The sequence below is a fragment of the Camelus dromedarius genome, chromosome 7 (assembly GCF_036321535.1).
Source record: "Camelus dromedarius isolate mCamDro1 chromosome 7, mCamDro1.pat, whole genome shotgun sequence".
NCBI classification, from domain to species: Eukaryota; Metazoa; Chordata; class Mammalia; order Artiodactyla; family Camelidae; genus Camelus; species Camelus dromedarius.
The window spans coordinates 35,611,461-35,630,344 of NC_087442.1; the positions used below are offsets into that span (position 1 = coordinate 35,611,461).

General features: G+C 34.5%; 1 protein-coding gene across 3 annotated transcripts in view; it reads right to left on the bottom strand.

Annotated features, from left to right (window-relative positions):
• Positions 1–12,481: 12,481 nt before the first annotated feature.
• Positions 12,482–18,884, bottom strand: part of GPR141 (G protein-coupled receptor 141) — a 174,032-nt gene continuing 167,629 nt past the window's right edge. For all 3 annotated transcript variants that reach the window (XM_010975542.3, XM_031455199.2, XM_064487441.1), the window contains one exon: positions 12,482–18,208. In XM_010975542.3, the coding sequence (XP_010973844.1) occupies positions 17,283–18,194 (912 nt within the window). In that variant the 5' untranslated portion in view covers positions 18,195–18,208 and the 3' untranslated portion in view covers positions 12,482–17,282. The remainder of the gene's footprint in view (positions 18,209–18,884) is intronic.

The window sequence follows — 18,884 nt, forward strand, 5'->3', positions numbered from 1 at the left end:
TGTTTATTAATTGATTTCTGTTGTAGAAGGCTGTCCCCACCACAGACTGCTTCCTATTTTCTATCCTAGATAATTAAAAAGTAAGTGTAAGAAAGCTGTATAGCTTTATGCCTACACATCAAACTTAGCAATATTTCATCCATATAAATATGTGGCATTGATCTAAACATCAAACAGGGAACATTTCTGCATGTTTTTGATCTTGAAAAAAAAAGCCGTATATTAAAAGTTGGAATATTGGTCTGCAGATGAATTTTTCTATTTTTAGCTAAATTGAGCAGTTCTAACTAATTTGGTGTTCAAGTACTTGTTTTTTTCTTCAGATTATGCTGCTTTATAGTATTTTTGTGGGTGAGGTAGATGGGTAAAAACACTGTCATTCACAACTGTCAGAGGGAAAAATCTATAGAGAGGGTGGTGTGGGGATGGGCAAGATGTGTCTGTATAAGAGAAGTTCCTTCAAGGAAGAGTGTTTGTTTCATTTATCATTTTAACCTCCCATTCAACCCCCTTCCCCTGGTGTTTTGGTTACTCAACTACCTCATCTCCAGTGAACTTTTCCTCCATCCCTCTTCAGCCACCTCATTTCTATGGTCAGTGATAGACATTTGTCATCACCAGTAATTGTATCTCCTTAAAAAATATCAACTTCAAGCACCTCATTCTGACCACCACCTTTTATTTTTCTGCACAGTTACTGTGTCCACTATTTTAAATGTTTCAGAATTAAAATTAAAAATTACATATTGGGGGAGGAGGGTATAGCTCAAGTGGTAGAGCACGTGCTTATCATACACAAGATCCTGGGTTCAATCCCCAGTACTTCCTCTAAAAATAAGTAAGTAAACCTAATTACCTCCCCTCCCCCCAAAATTTTTTAATGGAAAAAATATTACATATTGAAATGACAAAATTATTAATTTTAAAGGTCAACTATGATTAGGTGCCACTCTTACGGTTTTGTTATGATAGTTATTCTTTGTTTTAAGAACATTTGAGGGTGAGTGGGCAATTAGAGTGAAAGAGTTCATGATTTGCAATCAGTAAACTTGGATTTGAAGTTAGGCACTAAGATAGGTGGAATGATGCTCCCCTCACTAAAACACTGAAAAGGAACAACTTCCCTTGCAATAAGAGGGTGGAGTGGGGTGCTGGCAGGAGCAGGTAACTGACTTCTTTAATTCTTTGCAGCAGTGAAATAAGGATGACATTTTGCATATCATTCTCCCATTTGCAAATTTCTGTAGTTGCATGTCTCTCCTTGAGCTTGTAATAACGCACTGGCCCACTTCTCTATTCCCAGAAGAAATAAGAACTAGGCAATATGGATAGGATAACAAAATCTTGACAAGGATGAGAGGAGATTTAATGCTAATATGAACTAATCACCAGATAGTCTTAATATAAATTTAGTGCTATTTCCATCCCCAACTTTGAAATAAATAACCTGAGGATATCAATTAATATGACATTATACATCTTTAATACTTTAATAAAAGAAGCTTTAAAATATTAACCTCACTTCATTCACAATCTCAGAGAAACCCTCAGGACAAGGACTATCCATCACTACTCTTATCACTAACATCTCAGTGGTTTTGTTCCAAGGTTCAGGTTTTTAGTAGTCTTCTCTATGGCACATATACAAATAGTGTGCAGTGTCTAATTAAATATGATGACCCATTGTTCTCCTGCACCACTAATAAATTTAATCACCTGTTCCCTCTCTGTAAATCGTATACCTTCTTGATAAATGGAAAAGAAACATTGTCTTATATTTTTATACTAGAGAGAATTCATTCTCTCAAATGGATATTTCTTTTAAGACTCTCCTTCTGTGTTTGACCCCTCTATGTGTCACCCACACTCTTTATGTCAAGGGCTTCAGACTGCCCTGGATTCCAGAGCCTTGGACCATGGTATTGACTATCTCTTGTATCGGTGCTGTTAATTTTATTAGTGTTAGCTTTTCCATTCCTGACTATCATCATCTGTGTTTTTTTCCTCTCTTGAGGCATTGTGATACAGTGTTGTATTTTTCTATTTTTGTCATGTGTGTGAAAAATGACTTTATGTTTTAGAAGGGCTTGATTGCATACACTAAGGTAATGGAAACATGATGACTATTCACACAGGAACTGGAACTGACAGATTCAAAAATACATGAAATGATTTTAAGTGTTGTTATAGATGTCTTCTAAATTAACAAATTTTCACTTATATTTCAACTTAAGCAATCTAACAAATGAGCAAAATATATTTGGTGAACTATTAACATATCATTCCCTTTAGAGATATTTTTAATAAAGTAATATCACCTAAGAAGACAAAATATTAGAAATACTTTTTAATGTTGATAACCACACAGATGCTGTATTAATAAGCACATTTAGATTTTTCTGTATATTTGAAATGTATGCATTATTAGATATATAAGAGGTAATATATGACACATAATTAGAACAAATGTACCTAAAAATATCGACTAGTGGCCATTAAACAGGCAGGAAAGTTATATTGATTGTAAAGTGGATTATTCAGGATGTGCAACATTAAGAGTGATGGTGGATTTTGCCCTGAAAAGGACATTATTGTCCTTAACGATAACTTAAATATGATTATTTTCATCTTAGGAATTAAAATGTATGCTAATTTTTCCTTTGAAGATGTTAAGAATCTGTTTCTAAGTAATCAATAAATCAAAAATAAACCTTTTTTAATGATCACTAATTAACATCTTGGCACTCTACCCCAGGTAGACATGTTTTATCAGTGCCAATATATGTACCAACAATCAAATAGAATCTGTAGTGCAAATTTCTAAATGATGAATGAATATATGAATGGATGAAAGGTAAAAATAAAGCCTGGAAAAGTTACGGAGTGAAAATGAAATGGAATTTGATCATGTATTAGATCTAAAGTATTCAGTTGAAAACAGTTTATTCTTTTTAAATCTTTCTGTTCCACTTTTTTTTTTTTTTGATAGACATAGCTAAAGAGTAAAAGGAAAGTTCTGAAAGAGAGGACATATACCAGGAACAGACTAGGGTGGTCAAAAATGAGGTTAGGTATGTAAAGAAAAAGGGGGGAAAAGTTGATTTCTGTGATTCACAAATGAAAAAGTGACAGTAAACTTCAAATAAAGAAGCCCAGTTTTATAGGCTAAATTGTCCTCCCACCCCCAAATTCACATGTTGAAGCCTTAGACACCAGTACCTCAGAATATGCCCATATATGGCAATAGGGCTTTTAAATAGATGATTTAATTAAATAAAATGAGGCCATTAGGATGGGCCCTAATCCAATCTGCTCTACTTGTTTTCATACCCCCAGTGTAAGGTTTTTGGTTTTTGGTTTTTGGGGTTTTTTCAATTGAAATATAGTTAGTTTACAATGTGTCAATTTCTGGTGTGCAGCATATTTCAGTCATACATATTCATAGATATATTTGTTTTCATATTCTTTTTGATTATATAGGTTACTACAAGATATTGAATATAGTTCCCTGTGCTATACAGTATAAGCTTGTTTTTTTAATCTTCCCAGGGTAAGTTTTCATACTTTAAAGTGTAAGTTTTTTAAGTTTTTAAGCTTCATTACCTAGCATAATTCCTAGTACATAATAGGAGCTCCATAAATATTTGTTAAGTGAGTAACAGCACCTACTGAACCATATTTCAGGGACTATTTGCCGAGTCTAATTCTGGCCTGACATTGAGACAGCCACCAAATAAATTAACCACTTTGCAGCTCTGTGAGTGTATTATTGGCCCGTTATTCAGGCAGGCTCTGTTAAATTATTAAGTTGAATTGTAATGTAAATAATACTACTTTAAATCTTTTATGGTGTTCCATAAACAGCACCTAGCAAAAGTGAAGCACCTTCCAGACTAGGGTTTGTTTATAACTTGGAGTTCTGGACTATGGGAAGCCTCCAGGAAGGTCACTGGATCCCCTAAACTTTAATGCCAAATTTTGTGCGTAGGCATTTTTATGGGAAGAGAACTCATAATTTCTGTTAAATTAGGAAAGGGATGAATGATTCCAAAAAATTTAAACACCACTTCTCGGGGCAATAATTCCTTACATTTTGCATTGTGCCATTTTTTAGAGAGGCATAGAGCTCTTTACATATTTTCTCTAAAAACCTTGAAACAGATAGGAAAACTACTATTCTAGATTCGATTACACAAAAAGCAATTCAGCTATGTGATTTTAATTAATCAAGAGTAGAACTAAGACAAAAGAAAATTGGCCCATAGCCAAAAGCACGCAGGGTAGATTCTACATAGAATTCTTACGAGTTTTAGATCAGTTTTTCATATTTTCTGGAAAATAAATTTTAATATTCAAATTATTATATAGAATGTGAGAAAAATAAATTCAGATACTAAGTATTATTTTTGACTATTAGAAAATACTCTTAAGTTCAATTGTCTTGTTTCTTGGTTACTGAAATATAATTCAAAATGAGAAGCAATGGAGGAGAAGCCAATTTTAGAGCAAACCTAACCTTTGTTTTTTTCAGTGCATGGTTACTAAAAAGGCATGGTGTTTAAATAAACACAATGGACTAGAATATCATAAATGTAAAATGAGGTTAATTTTTTGAGCTTTCAACCTTGCTTAGTCTAAGTAAAAATGAATTCACTGACATGCGACTAGAACATATCTAAGCCACAGATGGAAAAGAAGTCAATCAGTTCAAATGATGTGGTATTAAACTATGAGAGAAATTTTTGAGTGAATGAAGAGGGAAAGAAAGGCAAAGGACACCATTCCAATTATTCAAACAATCCCCAGAAAGACATTAAATAAAAAAGCATTCATCTATTCCTCTGGAATACCAAGTAATATGTTAGAGATATTTATTTTGCCTTGTTAAAATTTGGTGCTGTGGAGGTTTGAAACACCCTTCAGCATATTAACTTACAGTTCACCTGTTTAGTTTCATTAATTTGGGAAACGATAAAATGCAAAGAAAAATAATGTGGTGGAATATAGGAAGGGCTTAGAGCTAGGACTCAAAAGATGGAAAAATTCAGTTTCCTCAGTAATCTAGTCTCTCTTGTCAGTAGGCAGAAGCACATTATTTTTTTCAGAAAAGGCATTTCTGAAAAAAAGTACTGTAAATAAAGCCTTTTAATGAGAGGGGGAAAAAAGAAAAAAGCCAGTCCAAGTCACACTGAGGTAAACTGCTCCTTCCTTAGCAACAGCAAAATACTGAAGGTGAAGAGACGCCACTACTAATACTAATGAATGGAGGATCCTGGTTTTAACATTTTCTGAAAAAAATAATGTGTTTTCTGAGGCACCACTCAGAAAGTCACAAAAATACTTACTCTAAGACTTCTGTTTTCAGTTGCAATATATATAGTGTTTTAAAAAAATAAAATTTAAAAATCTAAAACCCAGTATCAAAGGTGACCACTCCTAAATCTTCCTTAACTAAATTCTAAATTCTAAACTGATTTTTTTTAAGAGGCAGAGGGACAAAGTGAACAACCACTTTATTGTTCAGAAGAGGAAAAGGAAAGAAAGTGCTTGTGGAGGAGCTCAGTGGTAGAGAGCATGCAATGCGCTTGAGCAAGGAAAAGGTGCTGTAGCGGGCAGCCATCAGCCAAGATAGCCAGCAGAAACAGCCTCCCTAAACTGATTTTTTTTTTTTTTGTCCACTGCAAGAGGTCTTCTTTATTGAAATATAGTTGATGCACAATATTCTTAGTTTCAGGTGTACTACATAGTGGTTTGATACTTGATACATTATGAAGTGCTCACCATAAGTCTGGTAATCATCTGTCCTCATACAAAGTTATTATAATATTGTTGACCACATTTTTATGCTATGTATATCTCTGCGACTTATTTATTATATAACTAGTGATTTGTGCCTCTTAATCCCCTTCACCTATTTCTCTCACCCCTTCAATTCCCACTCCCTTCTGGCAACCACCTGTTTGTTCTTTGTATTAATGATTCTGTTTTTGTTCTGTTTTATTTGCTTTGTTTTGTTTTTTCAGTTCCACATGAGTGAAATAATGTGGTATTTTTCTCTCTATCTGACTTAATTCACTTAGCATAATAGTTCCTAGACCCATCCATGTTGTCCCAAGTGGCAAAATTTCATTTTTTTAATAGCTGAACAATATTCCATTTATGTATGTGTGTGTGTGTGTATCTCACATCTTCTTTGTCCATTCATCTTTCAATGAACACTTAGGTTTGCTTTCATATCTATTTTAAACAATGCTGCAGTGAGCATTGGAGTTTATATATCCTTTCGAATTCATGTTTTTGTTTTCTTCGGGTAGATACCCTGAAGTGAAATTGCTGGATCATACAGCAGTTCTATTTTTAATTTTTTGTGGAACTTTTGTAGTTAAACTGAAATTTTTAAGGCAAGGCTTTGATGTTTTTCTAGACAATTATGTTCATCTTGAGTGATTTATCTCTTGATTTGGATTTTATTTTATGAAGTGTAAACTCTACCTACATTTATTCTATATCTTCACAGACATATTATTCTTAGAAATGTTTGTAAATATTTCAGTTAGTCACGATTTTCATGATTGAACTGGGAGCAAATTAAGTATACTTTTGAGTCTTACAGAGACACTGCTCTTTGATCTTATTGTCATAGAATGTTTGCTGCTAACTCCCTTGAAGTGACGCATATTTACTGTTTATGACTGTTTTGGGAACCACACTCATCTATTTAGACATGACAAGGCATTTTCACTACACTCGAACACAATATGGGTTTTCTTAATGCCACATCTTAACATGAATAATGCTATGCTTCAATTATTGATCTTCCTAAATCTTGTATCAATTCATTTTATAGAGTAATTAATTCAGTTCAATTGTTTTGTCTTTCTTAGCAATATGCCTATTTTTTAATGTAGCGTCAAGTTCCACATAAATTTTTTTTTAAGTAAGATAAAATGAAACAAAATACACTTTGGAATTGTTTTTTTCTGAGACATGTCTCTAGCAAGTTTGATTATCTCTTTGTCTTAAACTTGTTTACTACATTTACAATATGGGATTTAAAGAGAACCTATGGAAAGTTTGTTTCACACTCATTTTTAAACCCTACTTTGTTTTGTTTTATTTTTACCCTTTCTATGTCAATGTCCTTTATTTAGAAGATTGTTGATCATTTTGACCTATATATTATCTCATTTTTGCCTTGAAATGTTTGGTAGGCCTTACCAGCAAAATCACCTGGGCCTGGAGTTTTCTTTGTGGAGAGGTTTTTGAAAACAAATACAATTTTTAAAGTAGAAACAAGGCTATTCAGATTTTCTTTGTGATCTTGTACTAGTTTTAGTAAATTGTTTTTCAAATGCTTCATCGATTTCATCTAAGTTATCAAATTTATTGACATGAGCGTTCATAAAATTATTTTGTTATCTCTTGATGTCTGTAGGATCTGTAATGATATCTATCCCCTCTTTTGTTCCCATTATTGAGCGACCCCTCAGTTAAGTACCATCTTTAACTCCCTTTACATGTGGGAAAATAACCCCCCAGTGGTGAAGTGTTTAACTTGCTGGTTCAAGATGGCAAGATTTGCTGTTAATTTCTGATTTGCAATGCATTGTGTTTTCCCATGTGTCTGTTCACCTGGAATATCTTACCAAATTTTATTTGGCAAAGGGTCAAAACTATCCCTGGGATGAAAAACAATAACAATGAAAATCCAGGTCATATAGGTCTTGGATACCCTTGGCTGGAATAATTCAGTATCAAAATTACTAGGTATCAAAAACACTAGGAGATATCTCAGACCTAAAATTGAAAATTAAAGATCATAGCTGCTACAAATTGTAGTATTTTAAAGATACTTTTTTTTTCTGTAATCATTTGGTGATGGACTGCTTGATATTGGTCCATAGTCATCATGATTCCAGTACCATTCTGATGGTAGATGACCGTCATCAGTTTCCTCCCTCCCTGTACAAGCATGCAGTACTCCCATCAAGAGATAGAGGACAGAGCCCATTCCTTCTCTCCTTTGAATCTGGGCTAGCCTTAATGACTTGCTTGATGAAAAAAATGTGATGGAATTGATGGAATTTCCAAAGCTAGATCATAAAAAGCCTCACAGCTTCTGCCTGGTCCTCTTGTAACACTTAGTCTTGGGCAAACAAGTTGTAGGAAGGCAGACTCCTCTAAACTTGTCATGTTCTAGAAGCCACGTGAAAGTGCTCTATCTAGTCAATAGTCTGAGCCTATTGTTCTAGCCATAACTACCAAGGCACCAGACATGAAGTGAAGCCATCTTGAACCCTCCAGATCAGCCCACCTGCCAGCTGAATGCCACTAAATGACTTCAGCCAGTGCCATATGGAACAGAAGAAGCTAAGCCATGCCCAACTACTTGACCAATGAAATTGTGAAATGTAATAAAATTCTTGCTGTTTTAAACCACTAAGTTTGAGATCGTTACACAGAAGATCACCAGAACAATGACTGTTGTGTAAATGGAGGCAAACATCTCTACTACCTGGCCTATAATATTCCAGATTAATTAAGAGAATCTGGAAAAATGGCACCACCAAATCTGCCACGTTAAGTAGTATATCCAAGGCAACTTTGTTCCTCTCCACAGTGTGAGAATGAGAATATAATTTCCAAAAATTATAAAAGTTCTTACCAATACAGTTATTTCAGTTGAAGGTGATTGACTATTTCTTTCTGGTCTTCAGCCAATTCTGACTTATTTTTATGTTCAAAGTGCGGTAATGAACAGGACTTTTGGATTATTCCGTATTATCTTGAAGAGAAAATAAAAACATCTTCATGTAAAAAAATGTTTGAGTAGTGATGCAAGGGCGAGCTGTGAGGTTTTGGCTGGTAAACACACAGGGCTATCTCAGACTTCAGAATGCTTTGAAACAAACCTTTGTGATTGAATGAATCTGTGATAGGAGATTTACTTCTTAAGAGAATTTTCTCTTACCAGAGTGTTAAAAGGCTTTATGTTGGATACATGTGGAGCCTCATGCAACATTAAAGTTACTCTGAGCTTTGCAGCTACTTTAGCCAAGAAGATCATAAGCAATACAACAAAGGTGAAAATATAAATAAAAATCACTGCTAAATTTAATCAAATCTCTAGTGCTTTTTAAAAGAACATTCTGGATCATAAATTACATATAGTAAAAGCCTATTACCTAATTTGACTTGATGAGAACTTAATTGGATATTGTTTGTAAAGTAATTAAATACGCTTATTGTGAGCTTTTAATCTTCCTTTTTATTCTTGAATGAAGAATAATTGTATAGCAACAGAAAACACGGTATCTAAAGTCATTGATTCCTTTCCTGCTCAAGCAAGGATCATTCTCATTAAACAAAAATAATGTAGAGAAACAGCTGCCATTAAAGAATGATTTCTTTGGGGCATACTGAACATCACTGTAAGCCTCATATGGATGCCATGCTTCTATAAAGTAAGCTCTTTTTGTTTAGCTGTAAAGTGGTACTATCAAAACTGTTCAGATTACTGAAGAAAATAAAGAGAAGGTGAATTGGCTCATATGTCCACTGAAAGGAAACTGAGTTGAATAACGAACTATCAGCCTTGTTTTTAGCTCAGAAGGGCAATTTTTAAAGTATTTTTCTATGGCCTTAAAAAACGTCATTAACTACAGAGCAGACTTTTTAAAGAAAATGTCTTGTAAACACAAAATTATATCTATTCCAAAGCTCAATGGTTAGATAAATTCATAAATCAGTAACAATAATGACCATTTTAGAAAGGGTTGATTTCTCTGGATACACAAAGTCCTATGTCAGCAGTACAGTGACTTGTATTTGGCAACCATTGTTGGGAAATGAGTAGAACAGCTATCTTAGCACTTGAGGCTACTAAAATATAAAAATATTTTACTCATTGAGCAAACCAAATTGTTTTGTGACATGATTACATTGTAATTCAGTGAAAACCATAATAAAAACTAATTTTAGTTATTTATGTATATATCAAAATGTATATCATAGATTATTCCTATGCATTGCAAAAGCTCTTGCTTCCTCCCACACTCTGGAGGATTCATTGATACATTCATTCCTTTATTAACAAATACTTAGTGAGCATATATTGCCAAAAACTATTCCGCATTCTAGGTTTGTAACAATAAACAAGCCAGAAAAATAATTTCTTCCCTCTTGAGGTTTACAGTCAATCTGAAGAGAGAAGAACAAACTAGTGGTTATCAGGGGGGAGAGGGGGAGAAGGGCTATATAGGGGTGGAGAAGTGGGAGGTACAAATTATTTAGTGTAAGATAGTCTCAAGGGTGTTCTCATACAACATGGGGACATTTTTAATTTAAAAAAATTTTTAATTAAAATAATTTGAAGAGACAAAATTGATTTTAAATTTCAAATAAACATATAACATCAGAGAGTAAGAAATTATGTGAAGAAAAAGCAAAGTATGAAATAGGGCAAAATGAGTACATTTTTGATGGGATGATCAGGGAAGGCCCTCTGAGGAGGTGACATTTTAGTAGAGATGAAATGCAAATGAATTGGAGGGGAAAACCACGGGGCTATCTAGGGAGAGAATGTTCTAGGGAGGAACAGGAAATGTAAAATCTTAAGGCTGGAACTTTATAGATAAATTCAAGAAGCAGCAAGAAGCCTGTGAGATTGGGGTGAAGTGATCTAGAGAAGAATGATTGGCAATGATGTTGGGGAGATGGCCAGTACCTTTGGATTTTATTGTGTGATGAGAAGCCTTTAAAAAGTTTTGAGGAGAGAAATAGGGGATCCTTTTAGCTGTTTCCTAAATAACAACAGGGGCAAGTAGAAAGCCTTGAGAGCAAAAAGGAGCAGTTAGGAGGCTACGGCAAGAGAAGATAGTGCCTTGGATTATTAGGGTATGTGCTGGGTACATTCTGTGCATATCTCCAGATCCCTTCCCATGCTTCTCCATGAGTGTTTTGTGTCCCAGAAAGCTGGTTTGATTTTCAGCCAATAGGAGACACTGGCAGAAACTGGAGAGCAGGAGGAGGGTGAGGAGGGTACTTGTTTTCCCTGCTTACTCCCTGCAGAGTCACAGGAGTTGGTGTGGTCCTCTACCATAGCTCCTCCCAGGCAGCCCTCTCCAGACATCTGTTCTCTCTCAGTCCTATAACATCTCCCATCAATTGCCCCTTTAAACCTCTAATGATAAGGCTCTGCACTGTTGCTAACCCTAAGATTTTATACTATCCCTTGTTGAGTTTCCTAAACTCTACTCATACCTTTAAACAATCCCTTCAATATATCCTCCTCAAATTACCTAGTGTTTATAAGCCGCCTATTTCTTGCTGGACCTTGAATGACACAGGATGATAATAGTGAAGATGATAAGAAGTAGTTGGATTCAGGATTTATTTTGACAGGGTCTGCTGAAAGACTGGCTGTGTTGGCATAAGATATGGAGATGGGATACAACTTGCTTTTTTCCCCCCTTTATAATATGGAAGTCCTCTAAGTCAAAACATATACCTCCATTTTCAGTTAATCCATAGAACTCCACAACAAGGATATACCATAGCTTATTAACTAATCACCTCACTTGAAGACATTTAGTTGCTTTCTGACTTTTTGCTAATACAAATAATGCTCCAGAGTACACTCTAGCACATAGATCTTTTGCATGTATGAATTTCCTAAGGACTGACATAGAAATAGAATTACTATACCAAGAAATATATATCTTTAAAACTCCTTTAAGTATTTTCAGATTGGTCCCCAAAAACCAGTACTAATATACCCTTCTAAAATAGTAGGAAGTTATGGGATATCAGGTCAGCCACTTACCCTGAAATGGTTCAGGAGAAGGAAGTTATTTGCATTCTATTTGTAACTTTTCTGAAAGCTTGAGATTATTCACAGCAATCACCACCAAGTTTTTCACATTAATAATCTTCATGAACACTTCTCTCTTCTTGGTACCCAATGGACACCACATATTCAACTTTGTGGCAAAGAGGATAAATCTGAACTTGCTTTCCCTTTCCTAGTTTTTGGGGTTTTTTGTTGTTGTTCTTGGCTGATACAGGTTTCAGCAATCATAAATCATATAGCATAGTAGTTGGGGAAATATTTCATCACATCTACAAGTCAGAAGAATAAAAGTTTTTAAGAGCTAACCATAGGCTGTCATTGAAGAGAAAGACTTAAGTAAGTTTCCTCATATATTACAGTCTTTTCAAGATTTCAAATGTAGGGAAGTTTCCTGAAATCCTGTGTTAAAAGCATTCAAATGTTATGTCAATTGCAATCATTAAAAAATATAATAATAGGTCACCTAAATTTCAATCTTCCACAAAACAACTGTGTACTCTATCAATTATTTACGAGAATCAACTTAATTTAAGCTAAAAAATGAGTTGCAGCAGATCATTATTGAAATAAAGCATAAATATTTCTAAATATGAGCTAAGCAAAAAAAAACTTGCTTTCAGAATTATTTTTTCTCATGTAGCTAAAGAAATACATTTTAACAATATCTCAGTTGACTTGCCACAGGAAAACAGAGTTGAAATTTTCCTTTAAAGAAAAAACCTGAGAATCTAAGTGCAGAATTTTGAAAACTCTAAAAGGTTATTATTACTTCACTTTTTTTTCTCTACCTTCCCCCCTTTTTAAAAATAAACTTAAAACTCAAGTAATAAGGGGGGGATGGTATAGCTCACTGGTAAAGTACATGCTTAGTATGCACGAGGTCTTGGGTTCAATCTGCAATACCTCCATTAAAAAAATAAATTAAAAAACTTAATTACTTCCTTCCTCTCCACCCCCCCCGAAAAACCAAAACAACTACAAAAATTTTTTAAAAACCCCCAAAATTGAAGTAACAAGCTTTAAAAAGCAAATGCAATTTTTTACTTTGGGCTGCCACCTAGTGCTAAAATAAACCAACACATTTTCCTTTTCCTGTTCATCTTTTGTAAACTTTTGTATTGATAGTATTTTAAGTATGACAGAAGTTAGAAGCTAATACTATAGTTAAAGATTTTTAAATAAAAGTTAAATATATTTAAGGTGTATAGGATGCAATTTGATATACATATACATAGTGAAGTGATTACTCAGTCATTAGTTAATAAAATATCTCACAGTTACCATTGTTTGTGTTGTGTGACAAGTGCACTTGAAATTTACTCTCAGCATATTTCCACTGTTCAGTACAGTGTTAAGTATGGTCACCACGTCTTTACATTGGATCTCTAAACTTATTCATACTCACATAACTACAAATATATGCCCTTTGACCAACATCCCCCAATTTCCCCCACCATCCCAGCCCCTGGTAACCACACTTCTACTCTCTACTTCTAAAACTTTGATTTTCTTTTTAGATTCCACATACCGTATGTAGAATCACACATATATTTATATGATATACCTTTATCCATTCATCTGCTGATGAACACTTAGGTTGTTTCACATCCTGGCTACTGTGAATAGTGCTGCAATGAACATGGGAGTGCAGATATCTCTCCGAGATCTTGTTTTCAATTTCTTCGGATATATACTGAGAAATTGGATTGCTGCATCATATAATAGTTATATTTTATTAAAATAAAGTTTTTGAGGAAACTTCATATTGTTTTCCATAGTGGATGCACCAATTTACATTCCTACCAACAGTGCACAAGTGTTCCTTTTTCTCCAGATCCTTAACAACATTTGTCATCTCTTAATTTTTTGATGATAGCCATTCTAACAGTGTGAGGTAATATCTTATTGTGGTTTTGGTTTGCATTTTCCTGATGATTATTGATGTTGAGAATGTTTTCACATACCTATTAGCCATTTGTATATCTCCTTTGGAAAAACGTCTATTCAATTCCTCTGCCCATTTTAAAAATTGAACTGTTTGGCTTTTTGCTATTGAGTTGTGTGAGTATTTTATATATTTTAGGTATTAACCCTTCTCTGATATATGATTTGCAAATATTTTCTCCATTCTATAGGTCTTCATTTTATTGTTTCCTTCTCTGTACAGAAGCTTTTTAGTTTTGTTGAATTCCCATTTGTTTATTTTTGCTTTTGTTTCCTTTGCTTTTGGTGTCAAATCCAAAAAAATTTTTGCCAAGACCAGTGTCAAAGATGTTATTATTAACTGTGTTTTCTTCTAGGAGTTTTACAGTTTCAGATCTTGAATCTGTCTTTATTTCATTTTGAGTTGGTTTTTGTCTATGGTATGAGATAGGAATCTCTTTTCTCTCTTTTGCATGTGGTTGTCCAAATTTCCTAACAACATTTATTAAGGAGACTATCCTTTCTCCATTTATATTCTTGGCACCTTGTCATAACGTAATTTACTATATATGTATTGGTTTATTTTGGAGCTCTCTATTCTGTTTCATTGATCTATGTGTCTATTTTTATATGATACTGTTTGATTACCATAGCTTTTACAGTGTGTCATATTGAAGCCTCCATCAAGTTCACTTTGACATTGGGGCCCAACTCCTATCTCTGGAAGTTCCAGCCAACATGTATACCCCTTCAGAAGACAGAACTTGCTCATTTTTCTGAGTTCTATCTTGCTAAATGCCTAGCATTCTGGTTCTATCACAGAAATAGGGTTCAGTCTTGCAAAGACCAAAATCCTTCTCAGGTTCTCTGGCTGATGGCTGGTTTCTGATATCTGTAGACACCCTTTTGCCTAATGAGATTTCTCAGCATCATCCAAGCAAATCCACCATTACTGTGCCCCTTTTACAATAGGGTTTTTGTTACCAACTGTTTTCCAAATGCTCTAGTTATCCTCTATCACAAGGAATTTCCTTATTCCTATCAGCCCCAATATATATGAGATTCCTTGGTCTATGTTATTTGAGATTAAGTGAGCAGAATCTACCAAATCTAAGAGATGGAGTTTCTCAAAGGTTCACCTCATTGATTTCACACTCAAGAGTTGATGGCTGGAGTGGATTGTCCTGCTGCCCTCCTTTGGAAGAACTGCCCTGTTAACCTAGGAATGTTGTTTTAATGGCAGTCCCATTGAGGAGGATTTGGGGAGGGTTTGCAGATTTTCAGCACTTCTTGAATCATTACACACAAACTCATTTCACTGAAAAAAAAAATTATCATTTTCCCGGGTTCAAAATCTGGTAGATACTGACTATGAGCCAATTTGAGAGTTGAGAGGTTCACGGAAAATTCCGTTGTCTTATCAAAAAGGAAAAATACATATACATTTTCTTTGTATTTTCCTAAAAGTTGCATTTACTGTTTAATCATGACAGAAATGAAAGACATCATTTAGAACTGAATCAAACTGAGGTTAAGTATTCCCAAAATATAGAAGCATCTTTCCAGTTTATAATGTCATAAAATTGGCAAATCTCCCTTTTAAATTGACTATGTCTGTGGTAGACATTGGTTCTCAGTCTTTGCAGACCGAATGCCTTACTTTTTATTGTAGATATTTGGTAACACTTTTGCCACTCTAAAATAAAATTCACAGATAATATAACCCTTTTACACATATATAATGTTCAAATTGTTTTATATATATATATATATGAGTAACAAAAGAGAAAGTTGTTTATAATAAAATATATGTATTTCATTGTGTAAATGCTCAGATACGGTCACAAAAGGAGACAAAATGAGGCAGTCTGATGTTGGCACCTGTATTGTTTACATGTGTGTTGTGTTGTATGTTAATTCCACAGATGGTGTTGCCATTGATAATGTGATTTTCCAAAGGAATGAACAACTCTTGGTAAAGTTCTGAGGAAGACAGAGTAAAATCTTTCCTCAATATCTATGGTAGCTGCATTTCTGAAAAATTCAGAAAATTAAAACCATACTAAGAAAATGCTATGTGTTTATGAAAACTGAATAAAATGTAACTAACTGTTCTGATTATTATGAGCATATGTTTTACTTCATGAATGTCTGGAAGAATATTCAAATACAGAGCAAGTCCTGATAATTTTTAATTGTGCACAAGGCAGGGTGTCTAGCCTCTGACCCCAGCCATCAAATACCAGACCAAAAGTGGCCTGAGTGGCCAATGTCACTCCCAATCCTGCAAAAGATTTATTTTTAAAACAATTTGAGACAAAGAACTGGCAAAATGAATTTTTTCATTATTCTGTAAATATTAATGAATAAGATATTTTATATATTGCATTTCTATATTTGGGATAATATTTCTTATAGGTCCACAAAAATAGGCCTATTTATATTTATTTATATAAATAGGTCTTTATTATAATATGTGATAATACAGAGAAAAGCATATTGCCTGACATTAACATATTTAAAATCTGTAAGAGACTATATAATACAATCTACAAGCTAACAGATATTATGATAATAAGACATGGATATATAAGAAGAGAAACAATGTCATTCCTGTAAATACTTTTTAAATTTTTAAAATATTTTACCATAATTATTTTCCTACAAATTTTATGGGTATAGCAAATTTTCGTAAAATTTTTTGGGGTCTTAGAAGTTTTCTTACAAATTTATAGGTCAAATGAGAAAGAAGAAAAACTAAGAAAAGATGGGAAAAGAAGACAAATAGAAATTAAGTTCTTAAAAGAACTTGAAAAAAAGAACAGATAAAATTTAAAACAGGAAAAAATTTGAGAATAAGTCCTGTATACAGTATGTTATTGCTTTTTCTCCCTCAAAACTAATTTCTATGACTCCATAATTTTAGTGATCATAAAAACCCACAGGGGTATTTCTTACTCATCTGATGAATTTATGGATCCACAGAGTATAACAAATAAAGAAAAATCTTTAAATCCTGAGCATTTACCTTGCTGGAAAAAAAAAAAAGTTGCCTTAATTCATTCAGTTCTTCCCTTCCTAACATGAATTGCTTCAGTTTCTGAAGGATCAAATATGAAGCCAGACCAGTTCCAAAGTTTCACAATTTTGAAACTTTGAGGGAAATAGTAGAAATATGGGCAGGAGGGAAAAAATCCACAAGCCTACATTAAGCTAGTAAAACTCAGAAACCATTAGACCCATGGTACCTGAATGGGCCAAGTAGACATTTTACATTGGAAAATAATGCAGTATTGTAACTCCAGGTGGACTGAACATCACTAGTCCTTGTATAGGTATCATTCAGAGATGGTAGGAGTTAAATAAGGGCTGAAATGAATCCTCTGACATTTTATAGTCCTTCTGTTTGACCACATCAAGGCATGGTTTTTTAATCAAGTAATGAAATAACCATTCCTGTCTTCACTCTCAATATAAAGGAAGTAGTTCTGAATACTGTAGTTCGTGGCTAACGGCACAAAAGGCAATTCCATAGGTCAATTATCTTTTGCTTAAACCAATGGCTTCCCCCGAGAACGAAGAGCAGCAAATCAAAGCAGCTAATTGCTGTTACACTCAAGAAGATTTCATTGTAAAATGCAGCATTGTTGTTGCATTCACTTGAGTTTGCCACAGTGTACAAGTAATAGATCCTAAAGAACTGGTAGGGAAGGAAGCAAACAAGAATGACCCCTATAAAAAGCAAGTTTTTCAACTGGGCCCAGAACTCCTGGTGGGATAGTAAGGAGTGGCGTATCTTCCGCACCATCAAAATGATGATGATACTCTGGAAGACCAAAAGAATCACCGCAATGATTATGACAATAATGACTATCATATAGTTGATGACTTGCACAGGTACATGAGCAAGTTCTTTGTGGAATTTAAAACAGTGATATTTATCATACCCCTCCTGAGTTCCATAATGAGAAAAAACCAGGGGCACCACAATGACAATCACCAGTAGCCACAAGCCGGTACTGGCAGCCACAGCATGCAGTTTTCTATAGAATTCCATTTTGTCCTTGTGCTTGAAGAAGAGGAGGAACCTGATGACCAGGATCACCACATAGAACAGGAATGTAAGGTACATGTGGATGTGCACCATGGCGCTCACAAATTTGCAGAAGGGCAACCCAAATGTCCAAGTGTGCTTGATGAGGTAGGTCAAGCGAAAAGGCACTGTCAGCAGAAAAACACTGTGGACCACCACCAGGTTAATAACTGCTGTGGTGGTTACAGACCGGGTGTTCATTTTCACTAGCAGGAACAAAATGGAGATGATGCCCACCAGCCCTCCAATGAGCACAACGAAGTAGAGCCTGGTTAAATGGGGTGTCAGTATAGGTTCAACGCAGGAGGAAATATTGTGGCCAGCCATACTTCAGAAGTCACCTGGAAGAGAAAAAGCACCAGTGTAACTAACAAACTTCGAGAATTTTGTTCATATTTTGTTCACATCGCACAGGCAATGTGACTTTGTCATTTATTTGTTTATATGATGTAAACTTTATCTGCCTTAAGAATAAGACTATTGTCATATACATTTCTGTATACTCTAGACTGAAAGCACAAATCATTGATTCTTAACCTTTAATAGGTTAAAAACCTCATTGAGAGGCCCCCAGAGACATGTCTACATAGTCAAAACAATTTGCATAAAATTAGATTGCAGGCCATTTGAAGCTGATACATGGATACTAGTACTGCAGCAACCACTAGGGGGAGGTGGAACCTAAAATGGACAGAAAGCTGAGTGGATACATTAAGTACACAAAATAATTTTTTTCTTTTACATATCCTAATTCTCTTAATCCCTTCCAATTTATCCACAAATGATCCAAGAGTATTTATACTTAATTCCTTTAGGATACTGATTAGTTTGGCCAAAAAAATTGGCTAAATCAAGGCAAGAGCAAGCAACAGGAGGGTGTATCTGAATTTCTCATCACAGCTATGTTATCATCTAGCCGTGGGATCTTGGCTAAGTTCTTCTCACGGGCCCCAGTGAAAACAGCATGCCTCCCCATTCTCCCATCCCCACCCCTTACGTTCGTAAAAGAACTACTAT